The sequence below is a fragment of the Anomaloglossus baeobatrachus genome, chromosome 4, assembly GCF_048569485.1.
Source record: "Anomaloglossus baeobatrachus isolate aAnoBae1 chromosome 4, aAnoBae1.hap1, whole genome shotgun sequence".
Classification (NCBI taxonomy): Eukaryota; Metazoa; Chordata; class Amphibia; order Anura; family Aromobatidae; genus Anomaloglossus; species Anomaloglossus baeobatrachus.
This window is the reverse complement of record NC_134356.1, coordinates 299,433,787-299,456,923: the sequence shown is the minus strand read 5'-3', so window position 1 is coordinate 299,456,923 and position 23,137 is coordinate 299,433,787. Positions and strand designations below refer to the sequence as shown.

At 51.0% G+C, this 23,137-nt stretch overlaps 1 protein-coding gene across 3 annotated transcripts in view; it reads left to right on the top strand.

The window, feature by feature from the left end:
• The window catches only part of PPP1R12A (protein phosphatase 1 regulatory subunit 12A), a 234,743-nt gene that overhangs the window by 186,825 nt on the left and 24,781 nt on the right, over positions 1–23,137 (top strand). For 2 of the 3 annotated variants that reach the window (XM_075344941.1, XM_075344939.1), the window contains 3 exons: positions 7,372–7,419; positions 15,965–16,015; positions 19,137–19,294. In XM_075344941.1, coding sequence (XP_075201056.1) covers positions 7,372–7,419; positions 15,965–16,015; positions 19,137–19,271 — 234 coding nt within the window. In that variant the 3' untranslated portion in view covers positions 19,272–19,294. The remainder of the gene's footprint in view (positions 1–7,371; positions 7,420–15,964; positions 16,016–19,136; positions 19,295–23,137) is intronic. The other variant, XM_075344940.1, reaches the window with a different exon arrangement.

Below are 23,137 nucleotides of genomic sequence, written 5' to 3'. Positions count from 1 at the left end.
TGCATGCAAAGCGCACAAAAGTGACATGTCACTTCTTAGAACGCAGCGATTTGGCAGCAGCCGAAGCGCTGCATTCTAATACGCCACGTGGGCATGGATTAGGCACAATCTTCATAGATTGTGCTGGGGACGCAGGACGCATGCAGTTACGCTGCGGTACAAATCGCAGCGTAACTACATGAAAATACGCCACATGGGCACATAGCTTAACGGTAAGGACAGTGTCTCCCCTCCCCCCACTTGTACTTTGGACTAAACATTTTTGCAAATTGGTTAGCGGATTTTTAGCACACAATGCATGCATAGAAGTAAAAAGTTAGCAGAGGTATCCACATCCTAAACAATTGTAAACTAATTTCTTTGTCGCTCCATTGGGAGACCCAGACAATTGGTGTATAGCTATTGCCTCCGGAGGCCACACAAAGTATTACACTTAAAAGTGTAAGGCCCCTCCCCTTCTGGCTATACACCCTCCCGTGGGATCACGGACTCCTTAGTTTTCATGCTTTGTGCGAAGGAGGCACACATACACGCATAGCTCCACTGTTTAGTCAGCAGCAGCTGCTGACTATGTCGGATGGAAGAAAAGAGGGCCCATAATAGGGCCCCCAGCATGCTCCCTTCTCACCCCACTCTTTGTCGGCGGTGCTTGTTAAGGTTGAGGTACCCATTGCGGGTACGGAGGCTGGAGCCCACATGCTGCATCCTTCCCCATCCCCCTTAGGGCTCTGGGTGAAGTGGGATTTTACCGGTCTCCAGGCACTGAGACCGTGCTCCATCCACAGCCCTGGAAAACCTGCTGGAATGGAGCTGAGTATCGTCAGGGACAGGCCCTGCTACGTCAAGGTGCTCTGTGTCCCCGTACATATCGCGCGCACACCGCAGCGTTGCTGGGTGTGTTAGTGCGCCGGGGACAACAGCGCTGCGCGCTGGTGCCAGTCCTATCTACAGCTTGGCTGAGAAGGGACATGTATTTGAAACTGCCGCGCGGCCGCCGCTGTCATTTTCGCTGCGGCGCGGCTGGGACTTGTGGTGCGCCGGGGACTTCCGCGCTGGCCGTGCATATATCACGGCCGCGCTTATTACTCGAGTCCCCGGCTTTTGCGGCCTAGTTTCGTTTCGTTCCCGCCCCCAGGCCTGCCAGTCAGGGGAAGGGCGGGACGCTGTGCAGAATGTCAGCGCAGAGGGCTGGAGTCTGCTTTGCATACTCCAGCCCTCACACTGGGCACAGTGGGACACCAGTTTCCCGCACTTTTTCTGAGGACGCCCACGGTCCGCCCCTCTTCACAGGACGCCGGCAGCCATTCCTGCGTGCAGTCTGAGCTGGAGAGAGGAGACTGGGAGACCCAGACAAGGGATTCTGGTGCCCACACACCCGCTTTTCAGCGGGCGGTAAGCTGCCCTCAAGGGCTGACCCCCACTGGTGCCGAAGTGTATACTGTATTTTATGCTTGCAGCTTTACATTGCACTGTACGGTCGCTGGAGATTCTCTGCTATATACCCTCCTAGATTACTCAGAGGACACATCAGCATGTCGACCGCAAAAAGCAAAGGTGCCAAGGCACAGGCTTTCTATGCTGCTTGTACCGCATGTGGGGCTGTTCTACCGGCAGGTTCCACTGACCCCCACTGTGTGCAGTGCTCGGCCCCTGTGGCACTTGCTCGGCCGGGGCCTCTGCTGGAGGTGACCCAGGCAGAACCTCCTGTGAATACTGTCCAGGTGACAGGGACGGAGTTTGCAGTCTTTGCTGACAGATTGTCTGTGACTATGACTAAAATTCTTGAAACATTGCAGTCTAGACCAGTAACTCAGGCCATGGACACTGTTAACTCATTGCTCCCTGGTCCCCCTCAGTCGGAACAGCTCCGGGATCCGGGGGTGTCTCTTGCATCCCAGGGTGATGACTCTGACACGGACGCCAGTCCCAGACAGCCGAAGCGAGCTCGCTATGAGCGGCCTTCGACTTCATCACACTGGTCAGGGTCCCAGCAGGACTCTCTGTATGATGAGGCGGACATAGCTGATCAGGATTCTGATCCTGAGACCGCTCTCAATTTGGATACACCAGATGGTGACGCCATAGTGAATGATCTTATAGCGTCCATCAATAAAATGTTGGACATTTCTCCCCCTGCTCCTCAGGTAGAGGAGACAGCTTCACAGCAGGAGAAATTCCATTTCAGGTATCCCAAGCGTAAATTAAGTGTATTTCTGGACCACTCTGACTTTAGAGACGCAATCCAGAAACATCACGCTTATCCGGATAAGCGTTTTTCCAAGCGGCTCAAGGACACACGTTATCCTTTTCCCCCGGACGTGGTTAAGGGCTGGACCCAGTGTCCCAAGGTGGATCCTCCGATCTCCAGGCTTGCAGCTAGATCCTTAGTTGCAGTGGAAGATGGGGCGGCACTTAAAGATGCCACTGACAGGCAGATGGAGCTCTGGTTGAAATCCATCTATGAAGCTATCGGCGCGTCGTTTGCTCCAGCATTCGCAGCCGTATGGGCACTCCAAGCTATTTCAGCTGGTCTTGCACAGATTGACACGGTCACACGTACATCTGCTCCGCAGGTGGCACCCTTAACCTCTCAAATGTCTGCTTTTGCGTCTTACGCGATTAATGCTGTCCTAGACTCTACGAGCCGTACGGCAGTGGCATCCGCCAACTCCGTCGTTTTACGCAGAGCCTTGTGGTTAAGAGAATGGAAGGCAGATTCTGCTTCCAAAAAGTGTTTAACCAGTTTGCCATTTTCTCGTGACCGACTGTTTGGGGAGCGCTTAGATGAAATCATTAAACACTCCAAGGGTAAAGATTCATCTTTACCTCAACCCAGACAAAATAAACCCCAACAGAGGAGAGGACAGTCGGGGTTTCGGTCCTTTCGAGACTCAGGCAGGTCCCAATTCTCCTCGTCCAAGAGGACTCAAAAGGATCAGAGGAGCTCAGATTCTTGGCGTACTCAGTCACGCCCAAAAAAGACAGCCGGAAGACCCGCTACCAAGGCGGCTTCCTCATGACTTTCGGCCTCCTCTCTCCGCATCCTCGGTCGGTGGCAGGCTCTCCCGCTTTGGCGACATTTGGCTGCAACAGGTCACAGACCGTTTGGTGAGAGACATTCTGTCTCACGGGTACAGGATAGAGTTCAGCTCTCGTCCTCCAACTCGCTTTTTCAGAACTTCTCCACCTCCCGACCGAGCCGAGGCTCTGCGGCTAGCGGTGTCCACTCTAAAAGCGGAAGGAGTGGTGACCCCCGTTCCTCTTCAGGAACAAGGTCACGGTTTTTACTCCAACTTGTTTGTGGTGCCAAAAAAGGACGGGTCATTCCGTCCCGTTCTGGATCTAAAACTGCTCAACAAGCACGTAAAAACCAGGCGGTTCCGGATGGAATCCCTTCGCTCCGTCATCGCCTCAATGTCTCAAGGAGATTTCCTAGCATCTATAGACATCAGGGATGCTTATCTCCACGTGCCGATTGCTCCAGAGCACCAGCGTTTTCTACGCTTTGTTATAGGAGACGAACACCTTCAGTTCGTAGCTCTGCCTTTCGGGCTGGCGACAGCTCCACGTGTCTTCACCAAAGTCATGGCAGCAGTAGTAGCAGTCCTGCACTCTCAAGGTCACTCTGTGATCCCGTATTTGGACGATCTACTTGTCAAGGCACCCTCTCAAGAGGCATGCCAACACAGCCTGAACGTTGCGCTGGAGACTCTCCAGAGTTTCGGGTGGATCATCAACTTTTCAAAGTCAAATCTGACTCCGACCCAATCGCTAACATACCTTGGCATGGAGTTTCATACTCTCTCAGCGATAGTGAAACTTCCGCTGGACAAACAGCGTTCACTACAGACAGCTGTGCAATCTCTCCTTCAAGGCCAGTCTCACCCCTTGAGACGCCTCATGCACTTCCTAGGGAAGATGGTAGCAGCAATGGAAGCAGTCCCTTTCGCGCAGTTTCATCTCCGTCCACTACAATGGGACATTCTCCGCCAATGGGACGGGAAGTCGACGTCCCTCGACAGAGACGTCTCCCTTTCTCAGGCGGCCAAGGAATCTCTTCGGTGGTGGCTTCTTCCCACCGTTTTGTCGAAAGGAAAGTCCTTTCTACCCCCATCCTGGGAGGTAGTCACGACAGACGCGAGTCTATCAGGGTGGGGAGCAGTGTTTCTCCACCACAGGGCTCAAGGGACGTGGACTCAGGAAGAGTCCACCCTTCAGATCAATGTTCTAGAAATCAGAGCAGTGTATCTTGCCCTACAAGCCTTCCAGCAGTGGCTGGAAGGCAAGCAGATCCGAATTCAGTCGGACAACTCTACAGCGGTAGCGTACATCAACCACCAAGGTGGAACACGCAGTCGGCAAGCCTTCCAGGAAGTCCGACGGATTCTGACGTGGGTGGAAGACACGGCTTCCACCATTTCCGCAGTTCACATCCCAGGCGTGGAAAACTGGGAAGCAGACTTCCTCAGTCGCCAGGGTATGGACGCAGGGGAATGGTCCCTTCACCCGGACGTGTTTCAGGAGATCTGTCGCCGCTGGGGGATGCCGGACGTAGACCTGATGGCGTCACGGCACAACAACAAGGTCCCGGCTTTCATGGCACGGTCTCACGATCACCGAGCTCTGGCGGCAGACGCCTTAGTTCAAGATTGGTCGCAATTCCGGCTACCTTATGTGTTCCCTCCTCTGGCATTGTTACCCAGAGTGCTGCGCAAGATCAGGGCCGACTGCCGTCGCGCCATCCTCGTCGCTCCAGACTGGCCGAGGAGATCGTGGTACCCAGATCTGTGGCACCTCACGGTAGGCCAACCATGGGCACTACCAGAACGACCAGACTTGCTATCTCAAGGGCCGTTTTTCCACCTGAATTCTGCGGCCCTGAACCTGACTGTGTGGCCATTGAGTCCTGGATCCTAGCGTCTTCAGGATTATCTCGAAAGGTTATTACCACCATGAGACAGGCTAGAAAACCATCCTCCGCCAAGATCTACCACAGGACGTGGAAGATATTCTTATCTTGGTGCGCTGCTCAGGGAGTTTCTCCCTGGCCTTTTGCATTGCCTACTTTTCTTTCCTTCCTGCAATCCGGGTTGGAAAAAGGTTTGTCGCTCAGTTCCCTTAAAGGACAAGTCTCAGCGCTATCTGTATTTTTTCAGAAACGCCTAGCACGACTTACTCAGGTACGCATGTTCCTGCAAGGAGTTTGTCATATCGTCCCTCCTTACAAGCGGCCGTTAGAGCCCTGGGATCTGAACAAGGTTCTAATTGCCCTCCAGAAGCCGCCTTTCGAGCCTATGAAGGATGTTTCCCTTTCTTGTCTTTCACAGAAAGTGGCCTTTCTAGTAGCGGTCACGTCTCTTCGGAGAGTGTCCGAGCTAGCAGCGCTGTCATGCAAATCTCCCTTCCTGGTGTTTCACCAGGACAAGGTGGTTCTACGTCCGATTCCTGAGTTTCTCCCTAAGGTGGTATCCCCCTTTCATCTCAATCAGGATATCACATTACCTTCCTTGTGTCCTCATCCAGTTCATCAATTTGAGAGAGGTTTGCATTTGTTGGATCTGGTCAGAGCACTCAGGATCTACATTTCCCGCACGGCGCCCTTACGCCGCTCGGATGCACTCTTTGTCCTTGTCGCTGGTCAGCGTAAAGGGTCGCAAGCTTCCAAATCCACCCTGGCTCGGTGGATCAAGGAACCAATTCTTGAAGCCTACCGTTCTGCGTGGCTTCCGGTTCCTTCAGGGCTGAAGGCCCATTCTACCAGAGCCGTGGGTGCGTCCTGGGCATTGCGCCACCAGGCTACGGCTCAGCAGGTGTGCCAGGCGGCTACCTGGTCGAGTCTGCACACCTTTACCAAGCATTATCAGGTACATACCTACGCTTCGGCGGACGCCAGCCTAGGTAGACAAGTCCTTCAGGCGGCGGTTGCCCACCTGTAGGACAGGGCTGTTTGACGGCCCTATCACGAGATATTCTTTTACCCACCCAGGGACTGCTTTTGGACGTCCCAATTGTCTGGGTCTCCCAATGGAGCGACAAAGAAGGGAATTTTGTTTACTTACCGTAAATTCCTTTTCTTCTAGCTCCAATTGGGAGACCCAGCACCCGCCCTGTTTTCTTAGGGATTTTTGTTTTTTTCGGGTACACATGTTGTTCATGTTGAACGGTTTCAGTTCTCCGATGTTTCTTCGGGTTGAATTTGTCTTTAAACCTGTTATTGGCTTTCCTCCTTCTTGCTTTTGCACTAAAACTGAGGAGCCCGTGATCCCACGGGAGGGTGTATAGCCAGAAGGGGAGGGGCCTTACACTTTTAAGTGTAATACTTTGTGTGGCCTCCGGAGGCAGTAGCTATACACCAATTGTCTGGGTCTCCCAATTGGAGCTAGAAGAAAAGGAATTTACGGTAAGTAAACAAAATTCCCTTCTTTCAAGTAAAATGGCCATTTAAAAGGTCTTGTCACCGCACCATTTATCTTAAGTGCTCAGGATTCCCCATTCTGACTGGTGTCATGGCCGCTGTGACTAGAAATGCCCATTAGCCATTTTCTGGACTACTATAGAAGTGATTGTATAGTCACAGGAACTGCAGAAGAGAAAAGCGCAATAGGATCTTAACCAATAAAACCACTTGTGTATAAAAGTAAAGTCCACTCACCTATAGCGGTTATGCCAGTCACAACCCCTATAATAGCCGAAAAGGTGCTTAGCTGCAGCTCCCCGAGGTAGGCAATTCAGGTATACATGAGAAATTAGGATTTTCGCCGCGCTCACACCACAATGCTCGTATAAATTTAATTTGTCTTTTTTTATTCTATGTAGATACAGGTCAACGCGTTTCAAGGGACTCAGCCCTCTTCATCAGGACAGCAGACCAAAGAACATAAATATAGACACTATATGTTCTTTGGTCTTCTGTCCTGATGAAGAGGGCGGAGTCCCTTGAAACGCTTTGACCTGTATCTACATAAAATAAGACATTAAATTTATACGAGCATTGTGCTGTGAGTGCGGCGAAAATCTCAATTTCTCCTGTATACCTGAATTGAAGTGAATGTAGAAGCTGTGCCACCTGTCCAGTCACAGTAGCTAAGGCACTGTTCAAACCCCTTTTGTAGAGGTCGATTTGGCATCCCCATCCTTATAGTAATGATGCAACCCTTGTCGTGACAAGGCCAAGACAAAAGAAAAGACATTTTGAGTTTGATTCTTACAAATCCAGTTGACATAAATGGGTGTCTTGGCCTGTCGGGGTACAGTTAGTTTAGTGGAGGCAGTACAATGAAGGGAGTTTCCTGGAGTGACCCAGCACCTATTGTACAGGTAATGTGTCTACAATTTTGACCTGTGATGTAACCCAAGCTTTCTATATTACAGAGGCAAGAAAGATTTGCAGACAGATCACTTTTAGAAATTGAAAAAAGGGTAAGTGTTGCATAGATATGATTACAAGTATTATTGCCATGTTCTGCTATTTACACCTTTTGATCTGTGCCTGTGGATATGTGGTGGCTTTTCATAATTTAATTTTTATTTCTATAGCACCAACATATTCCGTAGCACTTTACAATTCAGAGCGTACTGGTACATGCATGATAAAATAGAGTAATCCAATGTACACCAGGTGGAGTGATGGCCCTTGCTTGTACTTAGCTGATTAATCGCTTCATATGAATATGTTCACTGTCGTTTCCTCATGTTTACATTGCCTAATATTTTTGTAGCATTTACTCTATGTAACAGATCAGACTTTGCTGCCTAGCCCTCATGGATGAATATAAATGTGGTCATTAAAGTTGTAGGGTCTTCTACCAGTTATGTCTATACAGAACCATACAGCTAGGGGACCTAGACAGCTTTTGGCGCTCATGTTGCTGATACCAAATGTTTGGCTGTTTAAGAAACTGTTTCCTAAAACTCACATTAGAATTAATTTAAATACTTCTGTGCCCAAAAAAGGCAAAATATTCTAGGGGGGTAAGCTTTATTGGCCAACCTGAAAAATGTGCTTACGTTGACTTTTTTTTTTCCCCCTTTTCTTTCCTCTTTTGTAGGACTACCATACTTGTATGTATGTATGTATGTATGTGTATAAAATATGTATGTATGCATACATACATACACGTATATACAGTACGTACAGACCAAAAAGTTTGGACACACCTTCTCATTCAAAGAGTTTTCTTTATTTTCATGGCTCTGAAAATTGTAGATTCACGTTAAAGGCATCAAAACTATGAATTAACACGTGGAATGAAATACCTAACAAAAAAGTGTGAAACAACTGAAAATATGTCTTGTATTCTAGGTTCTTCAAAGTAGCCACCTTTTGCTTTGATTACTGCTTTGCACACTCTTGGCATTCTCTTGATGAGCTTCAAGAGGTAGTCACCGGAAATGGTCTTCCAACAGTCTTGAAGGAGTTCCCAGACATGCTTAGCACTTGTTGGCCCTTTTGCCTTCACTCTGCGGTCCAGCTCACCACAAACCATCTCAATTGGGTTCAGGTCTGGTGACTGTGGAGGCCAGGTCATCTGGCGTAGCACCCATCACTCTCCTTCTTAGTCAAATAGCCCTTACACAGCCTGGAGGTGTTTGGGGTCATTGTTCTGTTGAAAAATGATGGTCCAACTAAATGCATAACAGATAAAATAGCATGCCGCTGCAAGATGCTGTCATAGCCATGCTGTTAAGTATGCCTTCAATTTTGAATAAATCCCCAACAGTGTCGCCAGCAAAGCACCATCACACCTCCACGTTTCACGGTGGGAACCAGGCATGTAGAGTCCATCCGTTCACCTTTTCTGCGTCGCACAAAGACGCTGTGGTTGGATCCAAAGATCTCAAATTTAGACTCCTCAGACCAAAGCACAGATTTCCACTAGTCTAATGTCCATTCCTTGTGTTCTTTAGCCCAAACAAGTCTCTTCTGCTTGTTGCCTGTCCTTAGCAGTGGTTTCCTAGCCGCTATTTTACCATGAAGGCCTGCTGCACAAAGTCTCCTCTTAACAGTTGTTCTAGAGATGTGTCTGCTGCTAGAACTCTGTGTGGCATTGACCTGGTCTCTAATCTGAGCTGCTGTTAACCTGCGATTTCTGAGGCAGGTGACTCTGATAAACCTATCCTCCGCAGCAGAGGTGACTCTTGGTCTTCCTTTCCTGGGGCGGTCCTCATGTGAGCCAGTTTCTTTGTAGCGTTTGATGGTTTTTGCCACTGCACTTGGGGACACTTTCAAAGTTTTCCCAATTTTTCGGACTGACTGACCTTCATTTCTTTAAAGTAATGATGGCCACTCATTTTTCTTTACTTAGCTGCTTTTTCTTGCCATAATACAAATTCTAACAGTCTATTCAGTAGGACTATCAGCTGTGTATCCACCAGACGTCGGCACAACACAACTGATGGTCCCAACCCCATTTATAAGGCAAGAAATCCCACTTCTTAACCCTGACAGTGCACACCTGTGAAGTGAAAACAGTTTCCGGTGACTACCTCTTGAAGCTCATCAAGAGAATGCCAAGAGTGTGCAAAGCAGTAATCAAAGCAAAAGGTGGCTACTTTGAAGAACCTAGAATATAAGACATATTTTCAGTTTCACACTTTTTTGTAAAGTATTTCATTCCACATGTGAATTTTCTCTCCAGGACAGGAGACAAACTCTCTTGCAGCGCCACCTATTGGAAGTAGCGATCCTAAAAGTTAAATGTGGATTTTTAACAATCCTTTACAAATAACTTAGGATATATATGCCAGATCAGAATCCCAATTTGCAGACACGGTGTTTCGGGGTGCTTGCCCCTCGTCAGTGCAAAGTATGGGGTGTCTCACATGTGTTAATTCATAGTTTTGATGCCTTCAATGTAAATCTACAATTTTCAGAGTCATGGAAATAAAGAAAACTGAGGTGTGTCCCAACTTGGTCTGTACTGAGTTACATATATACAATGTGTGTGTGTATGTGTATATGACTATATATTAAATTTTTTCCTTGTACATCTCTATAGAGATTCACTGCAAATTGACTTCTACAAAACTGCACTGGAGGCTTCATGGGAATGATGCCTAATGCCCAGCTACATACAACCCAATTTCACGGTCCAAATATAGGCTGCTATGTACAGACTGCCTGCAAGTCTCCTGTTCCAAAAATTAACAAACTCGTATATTCCTATGAGAATATTGAATTCAGGGTCAGGAGACCGATCCATACATTACAATTCATACTTGGACTGTGAAGGTTTTAGTATCAAACCAGCCTGAGTTTGCTCACTGTGTGATACTGCAAACCCAGGTCACAGTGTGTGTTAGAAGTACCTAAATTGAGACTTTTCTTAGGTTAGCACTCCTGGTAATCCAGCCGTGAGCTCTGTCTGTCGGTCTGTCCCCGCGCACACCCCTCACAAAAAGTTAGGGATATTTGGCTTTCGAGTAAAATGTATTTGCCTTGAGCATCAAGTCATTGAGGTTCTGGGGTACACAGTTACGAGCCTCTATACGGCGACTTAGCTGATTCCATAGGTTTTATATTTTTTTTATTTCTATCTGAATAGTTATGCAGCTTTGAGCTTTTTTCTCCTCGTGTTTCCCCGAAAGTAAGACAGTGTCTTACATTCTTTTTACCCCCAAAAGTACCACTATGTCTTACTTTCGGGGTATGTCTTATATTGGAAAAAATCCCACAGCAATCGCAGCAAGTCTCCATGCAATGTACCGTATGGGGACTTGCCGCGATTGCGCCCTAAGTGTACCGCAAGTTAAGGAAACTTAACCACCAGCAGCTGCACATGAGGGCACTGAGGCTGCGTGATTTTGTATGTTGTTGGATGGACCATGGACAACATTACTGCAACATTTCAACATTTCTCAGTAGCCGAGCGTTCAGCTGAGCGCCCGACCGCCGGCATGTGTCAGCTCTCAGCTGAGCGCTAAGCCGCCGGCATGTTGGGGCGTTCAGCTGAGCGCCAGACCGCCGGCATGTGTCAGCTCTCAGCTGAGCGCTAAGCCGCCGGCATGTCAGGGCGTTCAGCTGAGCGCCAGACCGCCGGCATGTGTCAGCTCTCAGCTGAGCGCTCTGCCGCCGGCATGTCAGGGCGCTCAGCTGAGCGCTCTGCCGCCGGCATGTCAGGGCGCTCAGCTGAGCGCTCTGCCGCCGGCATGTCAGGGCGCTCAGCTGAGCGCTCTGCCGCCGGCATGTCAGGGCGCTCAGCTGAGCGCTCTGCCGCCGGCATGTCAGGGCGCTCAGCTGAGCGCTCTGCCGCCGGCATGTCAGGGCGCTCAGCTGAGCGCTCTGCCGCCGGCATGTCAGGGCGCTCAGCTGAGCGCTCTGCCGCCGGCATGTCAGGGCGCTCAGCTGAGCGCTCTGCCGCCGGCATGTCAGGGCGCTCAGCTGAGCGCTCTGCCGCCGGCATGTCAGGGCGCTCAGCTGAGCGCTCTGCCGCCGGCATGTCAGGGCGCTCAGCTGAGCGCTCTGCCGCCGGCATGTCAGGGCGCTCAGCTGAGCGCTCTGCCGCCGGCATGTCAGGGCGCTCAGCTGAGCGCTCTGCCGCCGGCATGTCAGGGCGCTCAGCTGAGCGCTCTGCCGCCGGCATGTCAGGGCGCTCAGCTGAGCGCTCTGCCGCCGGCATGTCAGGGCGCTCAGCTGAGCGCTCTGCCGCCGGCATGTCAGGGCGCTCAGCTGAGCGCTCTGCCGCCGGCATGTCAGGGCGCTCAGCTGAGCGCTCGGCCGCCGGCATGTCAGGGCGCTCAGCTGAGCGCTCGGCCGCCGGCATGTCAGGGCGCTCAGCTGAGCGCTCTGCCGCCGGCATGTCAGGGCGCTCAGCTGAGCGCTCGGCCGCCGGCATGTCAGGGCGCTCAGCTGAGCGCTCGGCCGCCGGCATGTCAGGGCGCTCAGCTGAGCGCTCGGCCGCCGGCATGTCAGGGCGCTCAGCTGAGCGCTCGGCCGCCGGCATGTCAGGGCGCTCAGCTGAGCGCTCGGCCGCCGGCATGTCAGGGCGCTCAGCTGAGCGCTCGGCCGCCGGCAAGTCAGGGCGCTCAGCTGAGCGCTCGGCCGCCGGCAAGTCAGGGCGCTCAGCTGAGCGCTCGGCCGCCGGCAAGTCAGGGCGCTCAGCTGAGCGCTCGGCCGCCGGCAAGTCAGGGCGCTCAGCTGAGCGCTCGGCCGCCGGCAAGTCAGGGCGCTCAGCTGAGCGCTCGGCCGCCGGCAAGTCAGGGCGCTCAGCTGAGCGCTCGGGCCGCCGGCAAGTCAGGGCGCTCAGCTGAGCGCTCGGCCGCCGGCAAGTCAGGGCGCTCAGCTGAGCGCTCGGCCGCCGGCAAGTCAGGGCGCTCAGCTGAGCGCTCGGCCGCCGGCAAGTCAGGGCGCTCAGCTGAGCGCTCGGCCGCCGGCAAGTCAGGGCGCTCAGCTGAGCGCTCGGCCGCCGGCAAGTCAGGGCGCTCAGCTGAGCGCTCGGCCGCCGGCAAGTCAGGGCGCTCAGCTGAGCGCTCGGCCGCCGGCAAGTCAGGGCGCTCAGCTGAGCGCTCGGCCGCCGGCAAGTCAGGGCGCTCAGCTGAGCGCTCGGCCGCCGGCAAGTCAGGGCGCTCAGCTGAGCGCTCGGCCGCCGGCAAGTCAGGGCGCTCAGCTGAGCGCTCGGCCGCCGGCAAGTCAGGGCGCTCAGCTGAGCGCTCGGCCGCCGGCAAGTCAGGGCGCTCAGCTGAGCGCTCGGCCGCCGGCAAGTCAGGGCGCTCAGCTGAGCGCTCGGCCGCCGGCAAGTCAGGGCGCTCAGCTGAGCGCTCGGCCGCCGGCAAGTCAGGGCGCTCAGCTGAGCGCTCGGCCGCCGGCAAGTCAGGGCGCTCAGCTGAGCGCTCGGCCGCCGGCAAGTCAGGGCGCTCAGCTGAGCGCTCGGCCGCCGGCAAGTCAGGGCGCTCAGCTGAGCGCTCGGCCGCCGGCAAGTCAGGGCGCTCAGCTGAGCGCTCGGCCGCCGGCAAGTCAGGGCGCTCAGCTGAGCGCTCGGCCGCCGGCAAGTCAGGGCGCTCAGCTGAGCGCTCGGCCGCCGGCAAGTCAGGGCGCTCAGCTGAGCGCTCGGCCGCCGGCAAGTCAGGGCGCTCAGCTGAGCGCTCGGCCGCCGGCAAGTCAGGGCGCTCAGCTGAGCGCTCGGCCGCCGGCAAGTCAGGGCGCTCAGCTGAGCGCTCGGCCGCCGGCAAGTCAGGGCGCTCAGCTGAGCGCTCGGCCGCCGGCAAGTCAGGGCGCTCAGCTGAGCGCTCGGCCGCCGGCAAGTCAGGGCGCTCAGCTGAGCGCTCGGCCGCCGGCAAGTCAGGGCGCTCAGCTGAGCGCTCGGCCGCCGGCAAGTCAGGGCGCTCAGCTGAGCGCTCGGCCGCCGGCAAGTCAGGGCGCTCAGCTGAGCGCTCGGCCGCCGGCAAGTCAGGGCGCTCAGCTGAGCGCTCGGCCGCCGGCAAGTCAGGGCGCTCAGCTGAGCGCTCGGCCGCCGGCAAGTCAGGGCGCTCAGCTGAGCGCTCGGCCGCCGGCAAGTCAGGGCGCTCAGCTGAGCGCTCGGCCGCCGGCAAGTCAGGGCGCTCAGCTGAGCGCTCGGCCGCCGGCAAGTCAGGGCGCTCAGCTGAGCGCTCGGCCGCCGGCAAGTCAGGGCGCTCAGCTGAGCGCTCGGGCCGCCGGCAAGTCAGGGCGCTCAGCTGAGCGCTCGGCCGCCGGCAAGTCAGGGCGCTCAGCTGAGCGCTCGGCCGCCGGCAAGTCAGGGCGCTCAGCTGAGCGCTCGGCCGCCGGCAAGTCAGGGCGCTCAGCTGAGCGCTCGGCCGCCGGCAAGTCAGGGCGCTCAGCTGAGCGCTCGGCCGCCGGCAAGTCAGGGCGCTCAGCTGAGTGCTCGGCCGCCGGCATGTCAGGGCGCTCAGCTGAGCGCTCGGCCGCTGTAACTGTACTATAAAGAAGAAAAAAAATAAATTTTTTACTACGTCTTTCTTTCGGGGTACGTCTTAATTAGCCGACGACCACCCCGCCACCCCCCCCTACTGTCGGGGGTGTCTTACTATCGGGGAAACACGGTATTAATCCCAATGCAAAAATGTATGCAGATTCACAATCCGATACATTGAAATAGAACCTCTCATAGTTGTGGCATCACTGTTTTACTTATGTGTGACTGATTCTAAAATGCTCTACAGATAGGAAATTTCAGGATCTGGCTTTAACCCCTTCAGCCCCGGGGCACTTTCCGTTTTTGCGTTTTTGTTTTTTGCTCCCCTTCTTCCGAGAGCCTAACTTTTTTATTTTTCCGTCAATCTTGCCATATGAGGGCTTGTTTTTTGCGGGACAAGTTGTACTTTTAAATGAAACCATAAGTTTTACCATATGATGTAGTGGAAAGCAGCAAAAAAATTCCAAGTGTGGAAAAATTGCAAAAAAAGTGTGATGGCACAATAGTTTTTTGGATGTTTTATTCACGGTGTTCACTATATGGTAAACCTGATGTGTGGGTATGATGCCTGAGGTCGGTGCGAGTTTGTAGACACCAAACATGTATAGATTTACTTGTATCTAAGGGGTTAAAAAAAGTTCACACGTTTGTCCAATAAAAGTGGCGCACGTTTTGCGCCATTTTCCGAAACACGTAGCGTTCTTATTTTTTGGGATCTATGGCTCAGTGACGGCTTATTTTTTGCGTCTCGAGCTGATGTTTCTAATGGTAGCATTTTTGCGCAGATGCTACGTTTTGATCGCCTGTTATTGCATTTTGCGTAAAACTTGCGGCGACCAAAAAACGTAATTTGGGCGTTTTGGAATTTTTTTGCCACTACGCCGTTTACCAATCAGATTAATTGATTTTATATTTTGATAGATCGGGCATTTCTGAACGCGGCGATACCAAATGTGTATATTTATTTATTTTTTAACCCTTTAATTTTCAATGGGGGGAAAGGGGGGTTATTAGAACTTTTAGGTTTTTTGGTTTTTTTTAATTTTTTAAAACTTTTTTTTTTACTTTTTTTATTTTATTTTACTAGTCCCCCTAGGGGGCTATAGTGATCAGCAATCCGATTGCTGATCGCTATCTGCTGATCACAGCTATACCGCTGTAAACAGCAGAAATAGTCACTTTCTTTTTCCTCTGCTCCGTGCCGAGGAAGAATGAAAGTGAAACTTCATAGCAGCAGGCGTCATCACATGACCCTGTGCTACGATGGCAACCACCGAACGTCACGTGATCACTCACGTGACGTCCGGAGGGGGCGGCGGTAAGTAAAAAACATGGCCGCGCGCATATAGATCTCGCTGCCAGACTTTGGCAGCGAGATCTAAGGGGTTAATGTTCCGGGTGGAATGCGATTCCACTCGGAACATGTAGGCACACATGTCAGCTGTTGAAAACAGCTGATATGTGTGCCGATCCACGCTGCCTGCCCGCGGCAGGGGGCGGGGCTTACCGGGACACGATCCATGACGGAAAGATCCGTCCATGGTCGTGAAGGGGTTAACTAACAATCACTCAAAACACTTGTGAACAGGAAGGAGGAATGCTCTGCGCTTTGTATTGAGCCTGCACCACACTGTGTATGTTCCTACAGGAGCAGAGTACTCAGGCATCCTAAATAGTAAAGATAGGTATGGCTTTGAACATGCTTCCAATGATTGAAGAAACTGCTCTGTACTGACCTAGTTCACCATTGTGATTGATACCTTCAATGGTTAATTGAAAAGATGGTAATAAATGGCAAGCTTTTGGGACTACTCGGGTCTCTTAAAAGCTTGCTATTTCTTACCTTTTAATGGCTACATGAAAAGATGGTATCGACCGCTGAGGACTATGTTGGATGTTTCCCATCACATGAGGTGGTAAAGCTTTGTTTTTTAATAGATACTCTTACATTGTTCAGCAGGATGTTCCTACACTAAAGATGTTACAAAAGCATGCTGTTTCGTTATTTCTCCAAATTCATATGGGACAATTTACTCTTGAGCCCCATCAAGCTAATTATCCTTACTTTACATTAGGAAAGAAGAGCTCTGGAGAGACGAATATCTGAAATGGAGGAAGAACTTAAAGTAAGTACTGATTTTGAAGGCCATAGTGAAGCTGTGCTTTTGCCTCAAGGAACACCTCTTTGTGGGACGTGATGGTTTTTTCTAAAACCAAATTGAAATGGAATTCTAAATCTCTGTATAGAGTGAAAGCACAACTTTTTTTTTTTTTTTTTTAATTATATCTTTTGTGAGCTGATTATACTTATCAGGGTCGTATTGTCTCACTTGGCAGTTGTGGTCGCATTGACTGCAGCATTTGGGGGTTAAACAGTGCCTACACTATTTTTTACTTTTTACTTTTGTGTGACTGGTTCTAAAATGCTCTGCAGATAGGAAATTTCGGGATCTGGCCTTTAACTAACAATCACTCAAAACACTTGTGAACAGGAAGGAGGAATGCTCTGCGCTCTGTATTGAGCCTGCACCACACTGTATGTTCCTACAGGAGCAGAGTGCTCTGGCATCCTGAATAGTAAAGCTGTGACAAGCGTTATTGAACATTCCCTATTTGCAGGACATTTCAGGCCCTAACACCTGTTAGTAAGCAAAGTTGCAGGTACTCTTACTGCAGGAATTGGAGTTACTGTATGTATTGCAGCTGGCACCTACTGCAGATGACTTTAAGGGTCTATTTGTGACAGTTCTTTGACAAGCGTTTCAGCAGCTTCCACTGACGTCATGTCAACAGAGAGGTGGTTTCTCATCCACTCTGCTCTGTACACAGGGTGGGACTGCTGACGTCATGCTGATTAACTGGGGGAGCCGGCTGTGAGGCCTGGGGAACCGACTGTCAATCAGCATGACTGTTCCTCCTCATCTACTCATGGAAGAGAAGCTTCCACTCTGTTGACAATGCGATTGCATTACAGGAGCGGGCACTTTTTTTTTTCCTTTAACAGTAGAAGTCCCAGGAATTTCGAGCTCCATAGTGTTCCAATGGTAGAAATGTTAAATGACCCCTCTCTGGGACTTCTAGTGTTAAAGTTCTCAATATACCCTTTAAGCGGACTCTGTCCTCACAGAATGTCTGTTCAACTCAAGTACAAGCACTTGTTGCATCATGGAGAGGCTAATTTCAAATGTAACCTCTGGTTTTAATTTTGTATTTCATAAATCAATAGTACACATGAAAATAAGCAACTTTGTAATAAATCTTATCAGACAAATGTACTCCTTTCTCTGCCAGAATTGATCAGTCATTATCAAAATGCTCAATTCTGAGGTCAAATCTGTTCAGTGAAGACTTTCCAATTACTGAGATAGAAGATGGAAGATGTTACTGATGAGATGCTATGATGGAGGGAGGAGCTAGAGTCAGAGGGAGGAGCTAGAGGAAGAGCTCCACCCCTCTCCTATCTACATAGAATCTTATCAGCCATTATCTCAGTAATGGGAAAGTCTTCACAGATTTTACAATTTATATAATGACCAATTCTGGCAGAGAATGAAGAAAATCTCTCTAATAAGACATATTACACAGTTGCTTATTTTCATGTGTACTATTGATTTATGGAATTAAAATTAAAATGATGGTTAAGTTTTAAGGGCACCCTCCCACCTGCATGTTTTCCCTTCAGTTCCTTCCTCCGCTCTTATGGGCAGAGATAAATAAGCAGGCGGGAAGGTGGATTTTTATTGACTGCGTCATGAGGCACCGAGCACCTTCATTGGGTCTGTGCAGTCATTCTAAGCCTGAGCTCTTGAGCCTGCTTTATACAAAGCACTCTATATAAAGCCAATCACCAGGATGTTCCTATATAACCTAAAGCCAGTGCTATACTGGCACTCTCAGGCTGATTCTATACATACCTGTAGTGGTCAGTTTGGATGTCTAGTTTTTGAAATACAGGCAAGTAAAGTTACAGAAATGTACTGATCTACTGCTTTTTGATTGGCAGCAGTTGCCAAATAGCTAATCTGTGGGTGGGGTTTTGCTCTCTATTCCTGCCTGTCTCTCCTGGCCTTGGTAGATGTTACTGTATGGGTTGTACTTCTAAGGCTATGTGCGCACTGAGCGTTTTATCGTGACGTTTTTGGGCTCAAAACTACATGACTTTGCTTCCTCAGCAAAGTTTGACTTTTCATTTCCTCTGTCTGCACACGTGTTTTTTTTTTTGGTTTTTTTTTTTTTTAAAGCTGCGTTTTTGAGCTAAAAAAATAAACATGTCAATTCTTTCCTGCGTTTTACAGCTTTTTTCACCCATGCACTGCATTGGAAAAATGCGGTAAAAACTTGTTTTATTTTACGGGTGCATTTTTGCCGCGGCTTGCATTTTTTTTTTTGCATTTTTGTGCGTTTTTTGCACAAAAACGCATCGTCAAAAAAACTCAGTGAGCACATAGCCTAACATTCCCCTATTACATGACAGACATGACTCCTACCTGGAAGGAGCCCATTCAGTCTAGCATCTACAGAGGCCAGGCAGCAGACAAAGGGAATAGATAGCAAAACCCCACCCACAGATTAGCTATTCGGCTGCTGCTGCCAATCAAAAAGCTGTACATTTCTGGATATTTACTTGCCTGTATTTCAAAAACTATACTTCCAATCTGACCACTGCAGGTATGTATAGAATCAGCATGATGGTGCCAGTATAGCACTGGCTTTAGTTTATATAGGAAAATCCTGGTGATTGGTTCGCTCTAAGCCTCATTTAGAGTGTGGTGACTTTTTGATCCATGTGCACTGACCCCAAGCTCAACATCTGAGGCGGTGCAATGGAGACAAGTACGTGCGTCCCTGCCATTGATGATGCTGGGCCATGGGCAGTGAATAGCATGTTAGTACGTCCCTGTGGGCGGGTGAAGAGTGTGGAATAAGTGCAGGAACTAACGCCCTTGTGACTAGTCCCCTCGCTCATTAGAATACCATAAAAGATATTTAGAAATACTTTTGTAAAGATCCCTTTTATCTATGCTGGTGTATATAGGGACGGTTAGGCAGGAATTAGCAATATGCACTCAGAACTGCTCGTGGCTCTGGTGCATAGTGCACCTGACAGGTTCCCTTTAGAGCTGTAGGCATTTGGAAACTTTGCATGTAAGATTTGCTCAACTTCTTGAAACTTTTTTTTCTTGCTTCCATCTTTATGTATTTTCCAGTAATTCTTCTCACTTGTCATGTCTATTCTGATCCTTGCAGAACCTCCATCAAGTAAAACAGATACAGTCTATGAGACAGTTAAATGAACGACTGGTGGCTGAGAATAGAGCCTTGACCAGAGTTATTGGCAAGCTCTCAGAGGCCTGTAGACAGCTCCAGTCTGTGGACTTGTAGTTTCCTTACCCTTGGCTAGCCAGGCAGGTGCCCTGTGTGGAGCAATTGCCTTGCTATGGATTGATACTAGTGCATAAGTGTGCCTGGGGATTTGCTTGTGTATTAGTGTGGCTTTGTGCATGCAGTGCTTATGTGATATCCTGATCCCCAGCACAAACCCGTACCTGAAATCTGTTGCCCCCTCTCCTTTAAGAAAATTAGGCTCTGTTCACAGCCTCCTAGCAAATCCTTTGTCGCAGATTTCTGGAAATGTAATAAGTGCATGTAGTGCATATTTTTCTTTCCAAATGTTCGACATGGCCATGCAATGCGCTTGACCCCGCATTATATACACAAGTCACCACACTAATGTGAAGGGCCTAAACAGAAGAGTCATAGAACGGTTTACGCTAGTCAAATGGAGTTCTTTACTTGCCCGTTCAAGTACTTTTCACCACTGTTGCCTTTCCATAAACAGCACCACCACTGTCACCAGGTTGTGTGTGGTATTGCAGTTCAGCTGTTTACTTTGGAGCTGAGCTGTAAGGCTGAGGCCACACGGGGATTTGTGCGAGTACTCGCATGACACTCTGCTCACGCTCGCAGCACAGCAGGAGCCAAGTGCCATGCAAGTGTCGTGCAATCAGACTACAGTTGTGGAGGAGAGGGCTGGCGCTGCGGAGGAGAGGGAGGGATTTATATCTCCTCCATTGCCAACTGATGTGATTCTTGCACTGCTCTCACTGGTATAACGCAAGAGCAATGTGATGTTTCTCTTGCCCCATACACTTGAATAGGTGCGAGTGGAACAGGATCGCATTCCACCAGCAGCATGCTGCGATTGTTTTCTCGGTCCGATTAGGGCTGAGAAAATCGCTCATGGGATATGCACCATAGTGATATTGGTCCTAGTGGAATGCAATTTTTATTTTTCTTTATCGTTCCTTTGGGAGACCCAGACCATGGGTGTTTAGCTTCTGCCTCCGGAGGACACACAAAGTACTACACTAAAAAGTGTAGCTCCTCCCTCTGAGCTTATACACCCCCTGGTGAGCAGACCCAGCCAGTTTATCGCTTTGTGTTCAGGAGGCATACATCCACACATGCATTCTCATATGATTTTTCCCTTTTGGAATGAGTTTGAGGAACTGTGGGTCCACGTCTGGACCCCTGGCATGTCCTTTCTCACCCCACTGTGTCGGCGGTGTTGTAAGGTTGATTTCCTAGGCTGGAGCCTTACATGCCGTGCTCCTTCACCATCCCTCCTGGGCTCTGGCTTCAAGTGGGAGCACGGTCTCCATGCCTGGCAGGAGACCGGTCTCCATCCGCAGCCCTTCAGGACCCTGCTGGACCGGAGCACTCATCCCCAGGGACATGGCCCTGCGTCTCAGCAGCTAAGTACCTGAGACGTTTATATTTGGGGGTCCCTGTACTTTATTGTTGGGGGAGAGTGTGCTTATTGTATTTTCTGACATTTCCGGCGGGTTCTCTAGCTGTCGCCTGAGAACCGCGCCGATGGTGCCTGTGCATCGGCCTCGCCGCTCAAATTTAGGCCTTGGCTTCGCCGGAGGCCTAGTTTCGTTTCACTGCCCTCGCATGTCACTCATGCAGAGGGACAGCGCGGCTCCTCCCGGCGGCTGTTCTGCACAGGGGAGGGACACTCCCCACTGCTGTGCGTGTCTCCACCCCTGTAGGTCTCTATGGCTCTCCAGATCCCGCTCTTCATGCAAGTCCCGCCCCCTCTCTTCGCTCCGGCAGCCATTTTCTCAGAGTTCTCTCAGCGTTGGTCTGCGTTCTGCATCCCTGCTGAGGTGCTGTGTTTGGGGGTCCGGGCTTCGGCATCTGGAGGGCACACAACACCGCTCTGCACAGCACAGCGGTCTGGTAAGCCACAACCGGCTCTGGTTGTGGACCTCTGTATATACTCTCTGGGGTTCATTCTCTGACAGAGCCCCCACTCCAGCAGCATGTCTCACACGAGGAGCAAGGCTCCAAAGCTTTACTCTGTATGCGCTGCATGTAAGCTCCTGCTGCCTGAACCGAGCACCTATCCACATTGTGATGCCTGCTCTACCTTGGCGGTGCCACAGCCTGGAGTCTCTCCCCCAGTGGTCTCTCAGGCTGCTCCTGCTCCTGTGGCTGAGCCCCCGGCCTGGGTAGAATCCTTTTCTAGGTCTATCTCCCAGTCTTTTGCTGAGTCCATGGGATTCTGTCCAGGACTTTGCTGAATATGCATCAGCCCCCCTCACAGGGTGCCTCTGCTGCTAGGGCTCTCTCAGGACCGGAGCTCACAGAGGATTCATCATCAGGTCCCAGACCCCATCCTCCTGAGAAGAGACGCAGGGGTCCCTCTCCCTCCTCCTCCCGCGGCTCTGATTCAAGAGCGGACTCGCAGGATGAGGACGATGCCTTTACAGGGGGCTCGGAGGCTAACTCCATGTGCCCCATTGCTCTGTCCGAAAGTGACTCAGATCTTAGTGACTTGATTGCTTCCATTAACTCTGTACTGGATCTTAATCTGCCAGTATCAGAGGAGCAACCCTCTCTGGCAGAAAAGCACCAGTTTACCTCGCCTAAGAGGGCAAAGAGTGTGTTCTTTAACCACTCCAGTTTTCAGGCCGCTGTGACCAAGCCCAGGGCCTGTCCTGACAAACTCTTCCCAAAGCGTGGTTCTGATGACCGTTTTCCTTTTCCACCTGAGGTGGTCAAGGAGTGTGCTCAGTCCCCAAAGGTAGACCCTCCGGTGTCTAGGCTCTCAGCCCGGACCGTTGTGTCGGTGGCTGATGGCACCTCCCTTAAGGATTCCACTGACCGCCAGATTGACCTTCTGGCCAAATCCGTATATGAAGCGGCGGGGGCCTTGTTTTCCCCGACTTTTGCAGCAGTGTGGGCTCTCAAAGCCATCTCTGCTTCTCTAGAGGAGATGCATTCCCTAACCAGGGAATCTATGCCCGAAATGGTTGCCTTGACTTCCCAAGCTTCAGCTTTTTCATCCTATGCCATGTCTGCCATGCTGGAGGCTTCTCACCGCACTGCGGTGGCTTCGGCTAATTCCCTCGCTATCCGCAGGATCTTGTGGCTTTGAGAGTGGAAGGCAGATGCTTCTTCAAAGTACCACCTTGCTGGGCTCCCTTTTGCTGGGTCCCGACTGTTCGGAGAACAGCTGGATGAAATTATTAAGGAAGCTACTGGCGGGAAGAGTACTTCCATGCCACAAACCAAAGCCAGGAAACCTGCCCAGGGTAGGAATCAGTCGAGGTTTCGCTCCTTTCGTTCCTCCAACTGGTCGTCCTCTAAGCCTTCGGTCTCGTCCACTAACTCAGCCAAGGACCAGAAATCCAACTGGCGCCCAAAAGCGCGCCCACAGAAGACGGCAGGAGGTACTGCCACTAAGGCAGCCCCCTCGTGACTATCTGCCCGCTCCAGCAACGCCCTTAGTCGGTGGCAGGCTCTCCCACTTTGGCGACGCTTGGTTTCAACACGTCTCCGATCAGTGGGTAAGAGATATCATCTCCCACGGCTACAGGATAGAATTTTCTTCCAGTCCGCCAAACAGATTTTTTCTCTCAACCCCCCCCCCCCCCCCCCCAGCTCCAAGGCCGCCGCCTTCTCACAGGCCGTGGCATCCTTGCAGGCCAACGGAGTAATTGTACCGGTGCCCGCCCGGGAACGGTTCAGAGGTTTCTACTCAAATCTCTTCCTAGTCCCCAAAAAGGACGGTACTTTCCGGCCCATCCTGGATCTCAAGCTTCTCAACAAGCATGTTTAGGTGCGGCACTTTCGCATGGAGTCTCTGCGATCAGTCATTGCCTCAATGACCCAAGGGGATTTCCTGGCGTCCATCGACATCAGAGATGCCTATCTGCATGTGCCAATTGCAGTCTCAC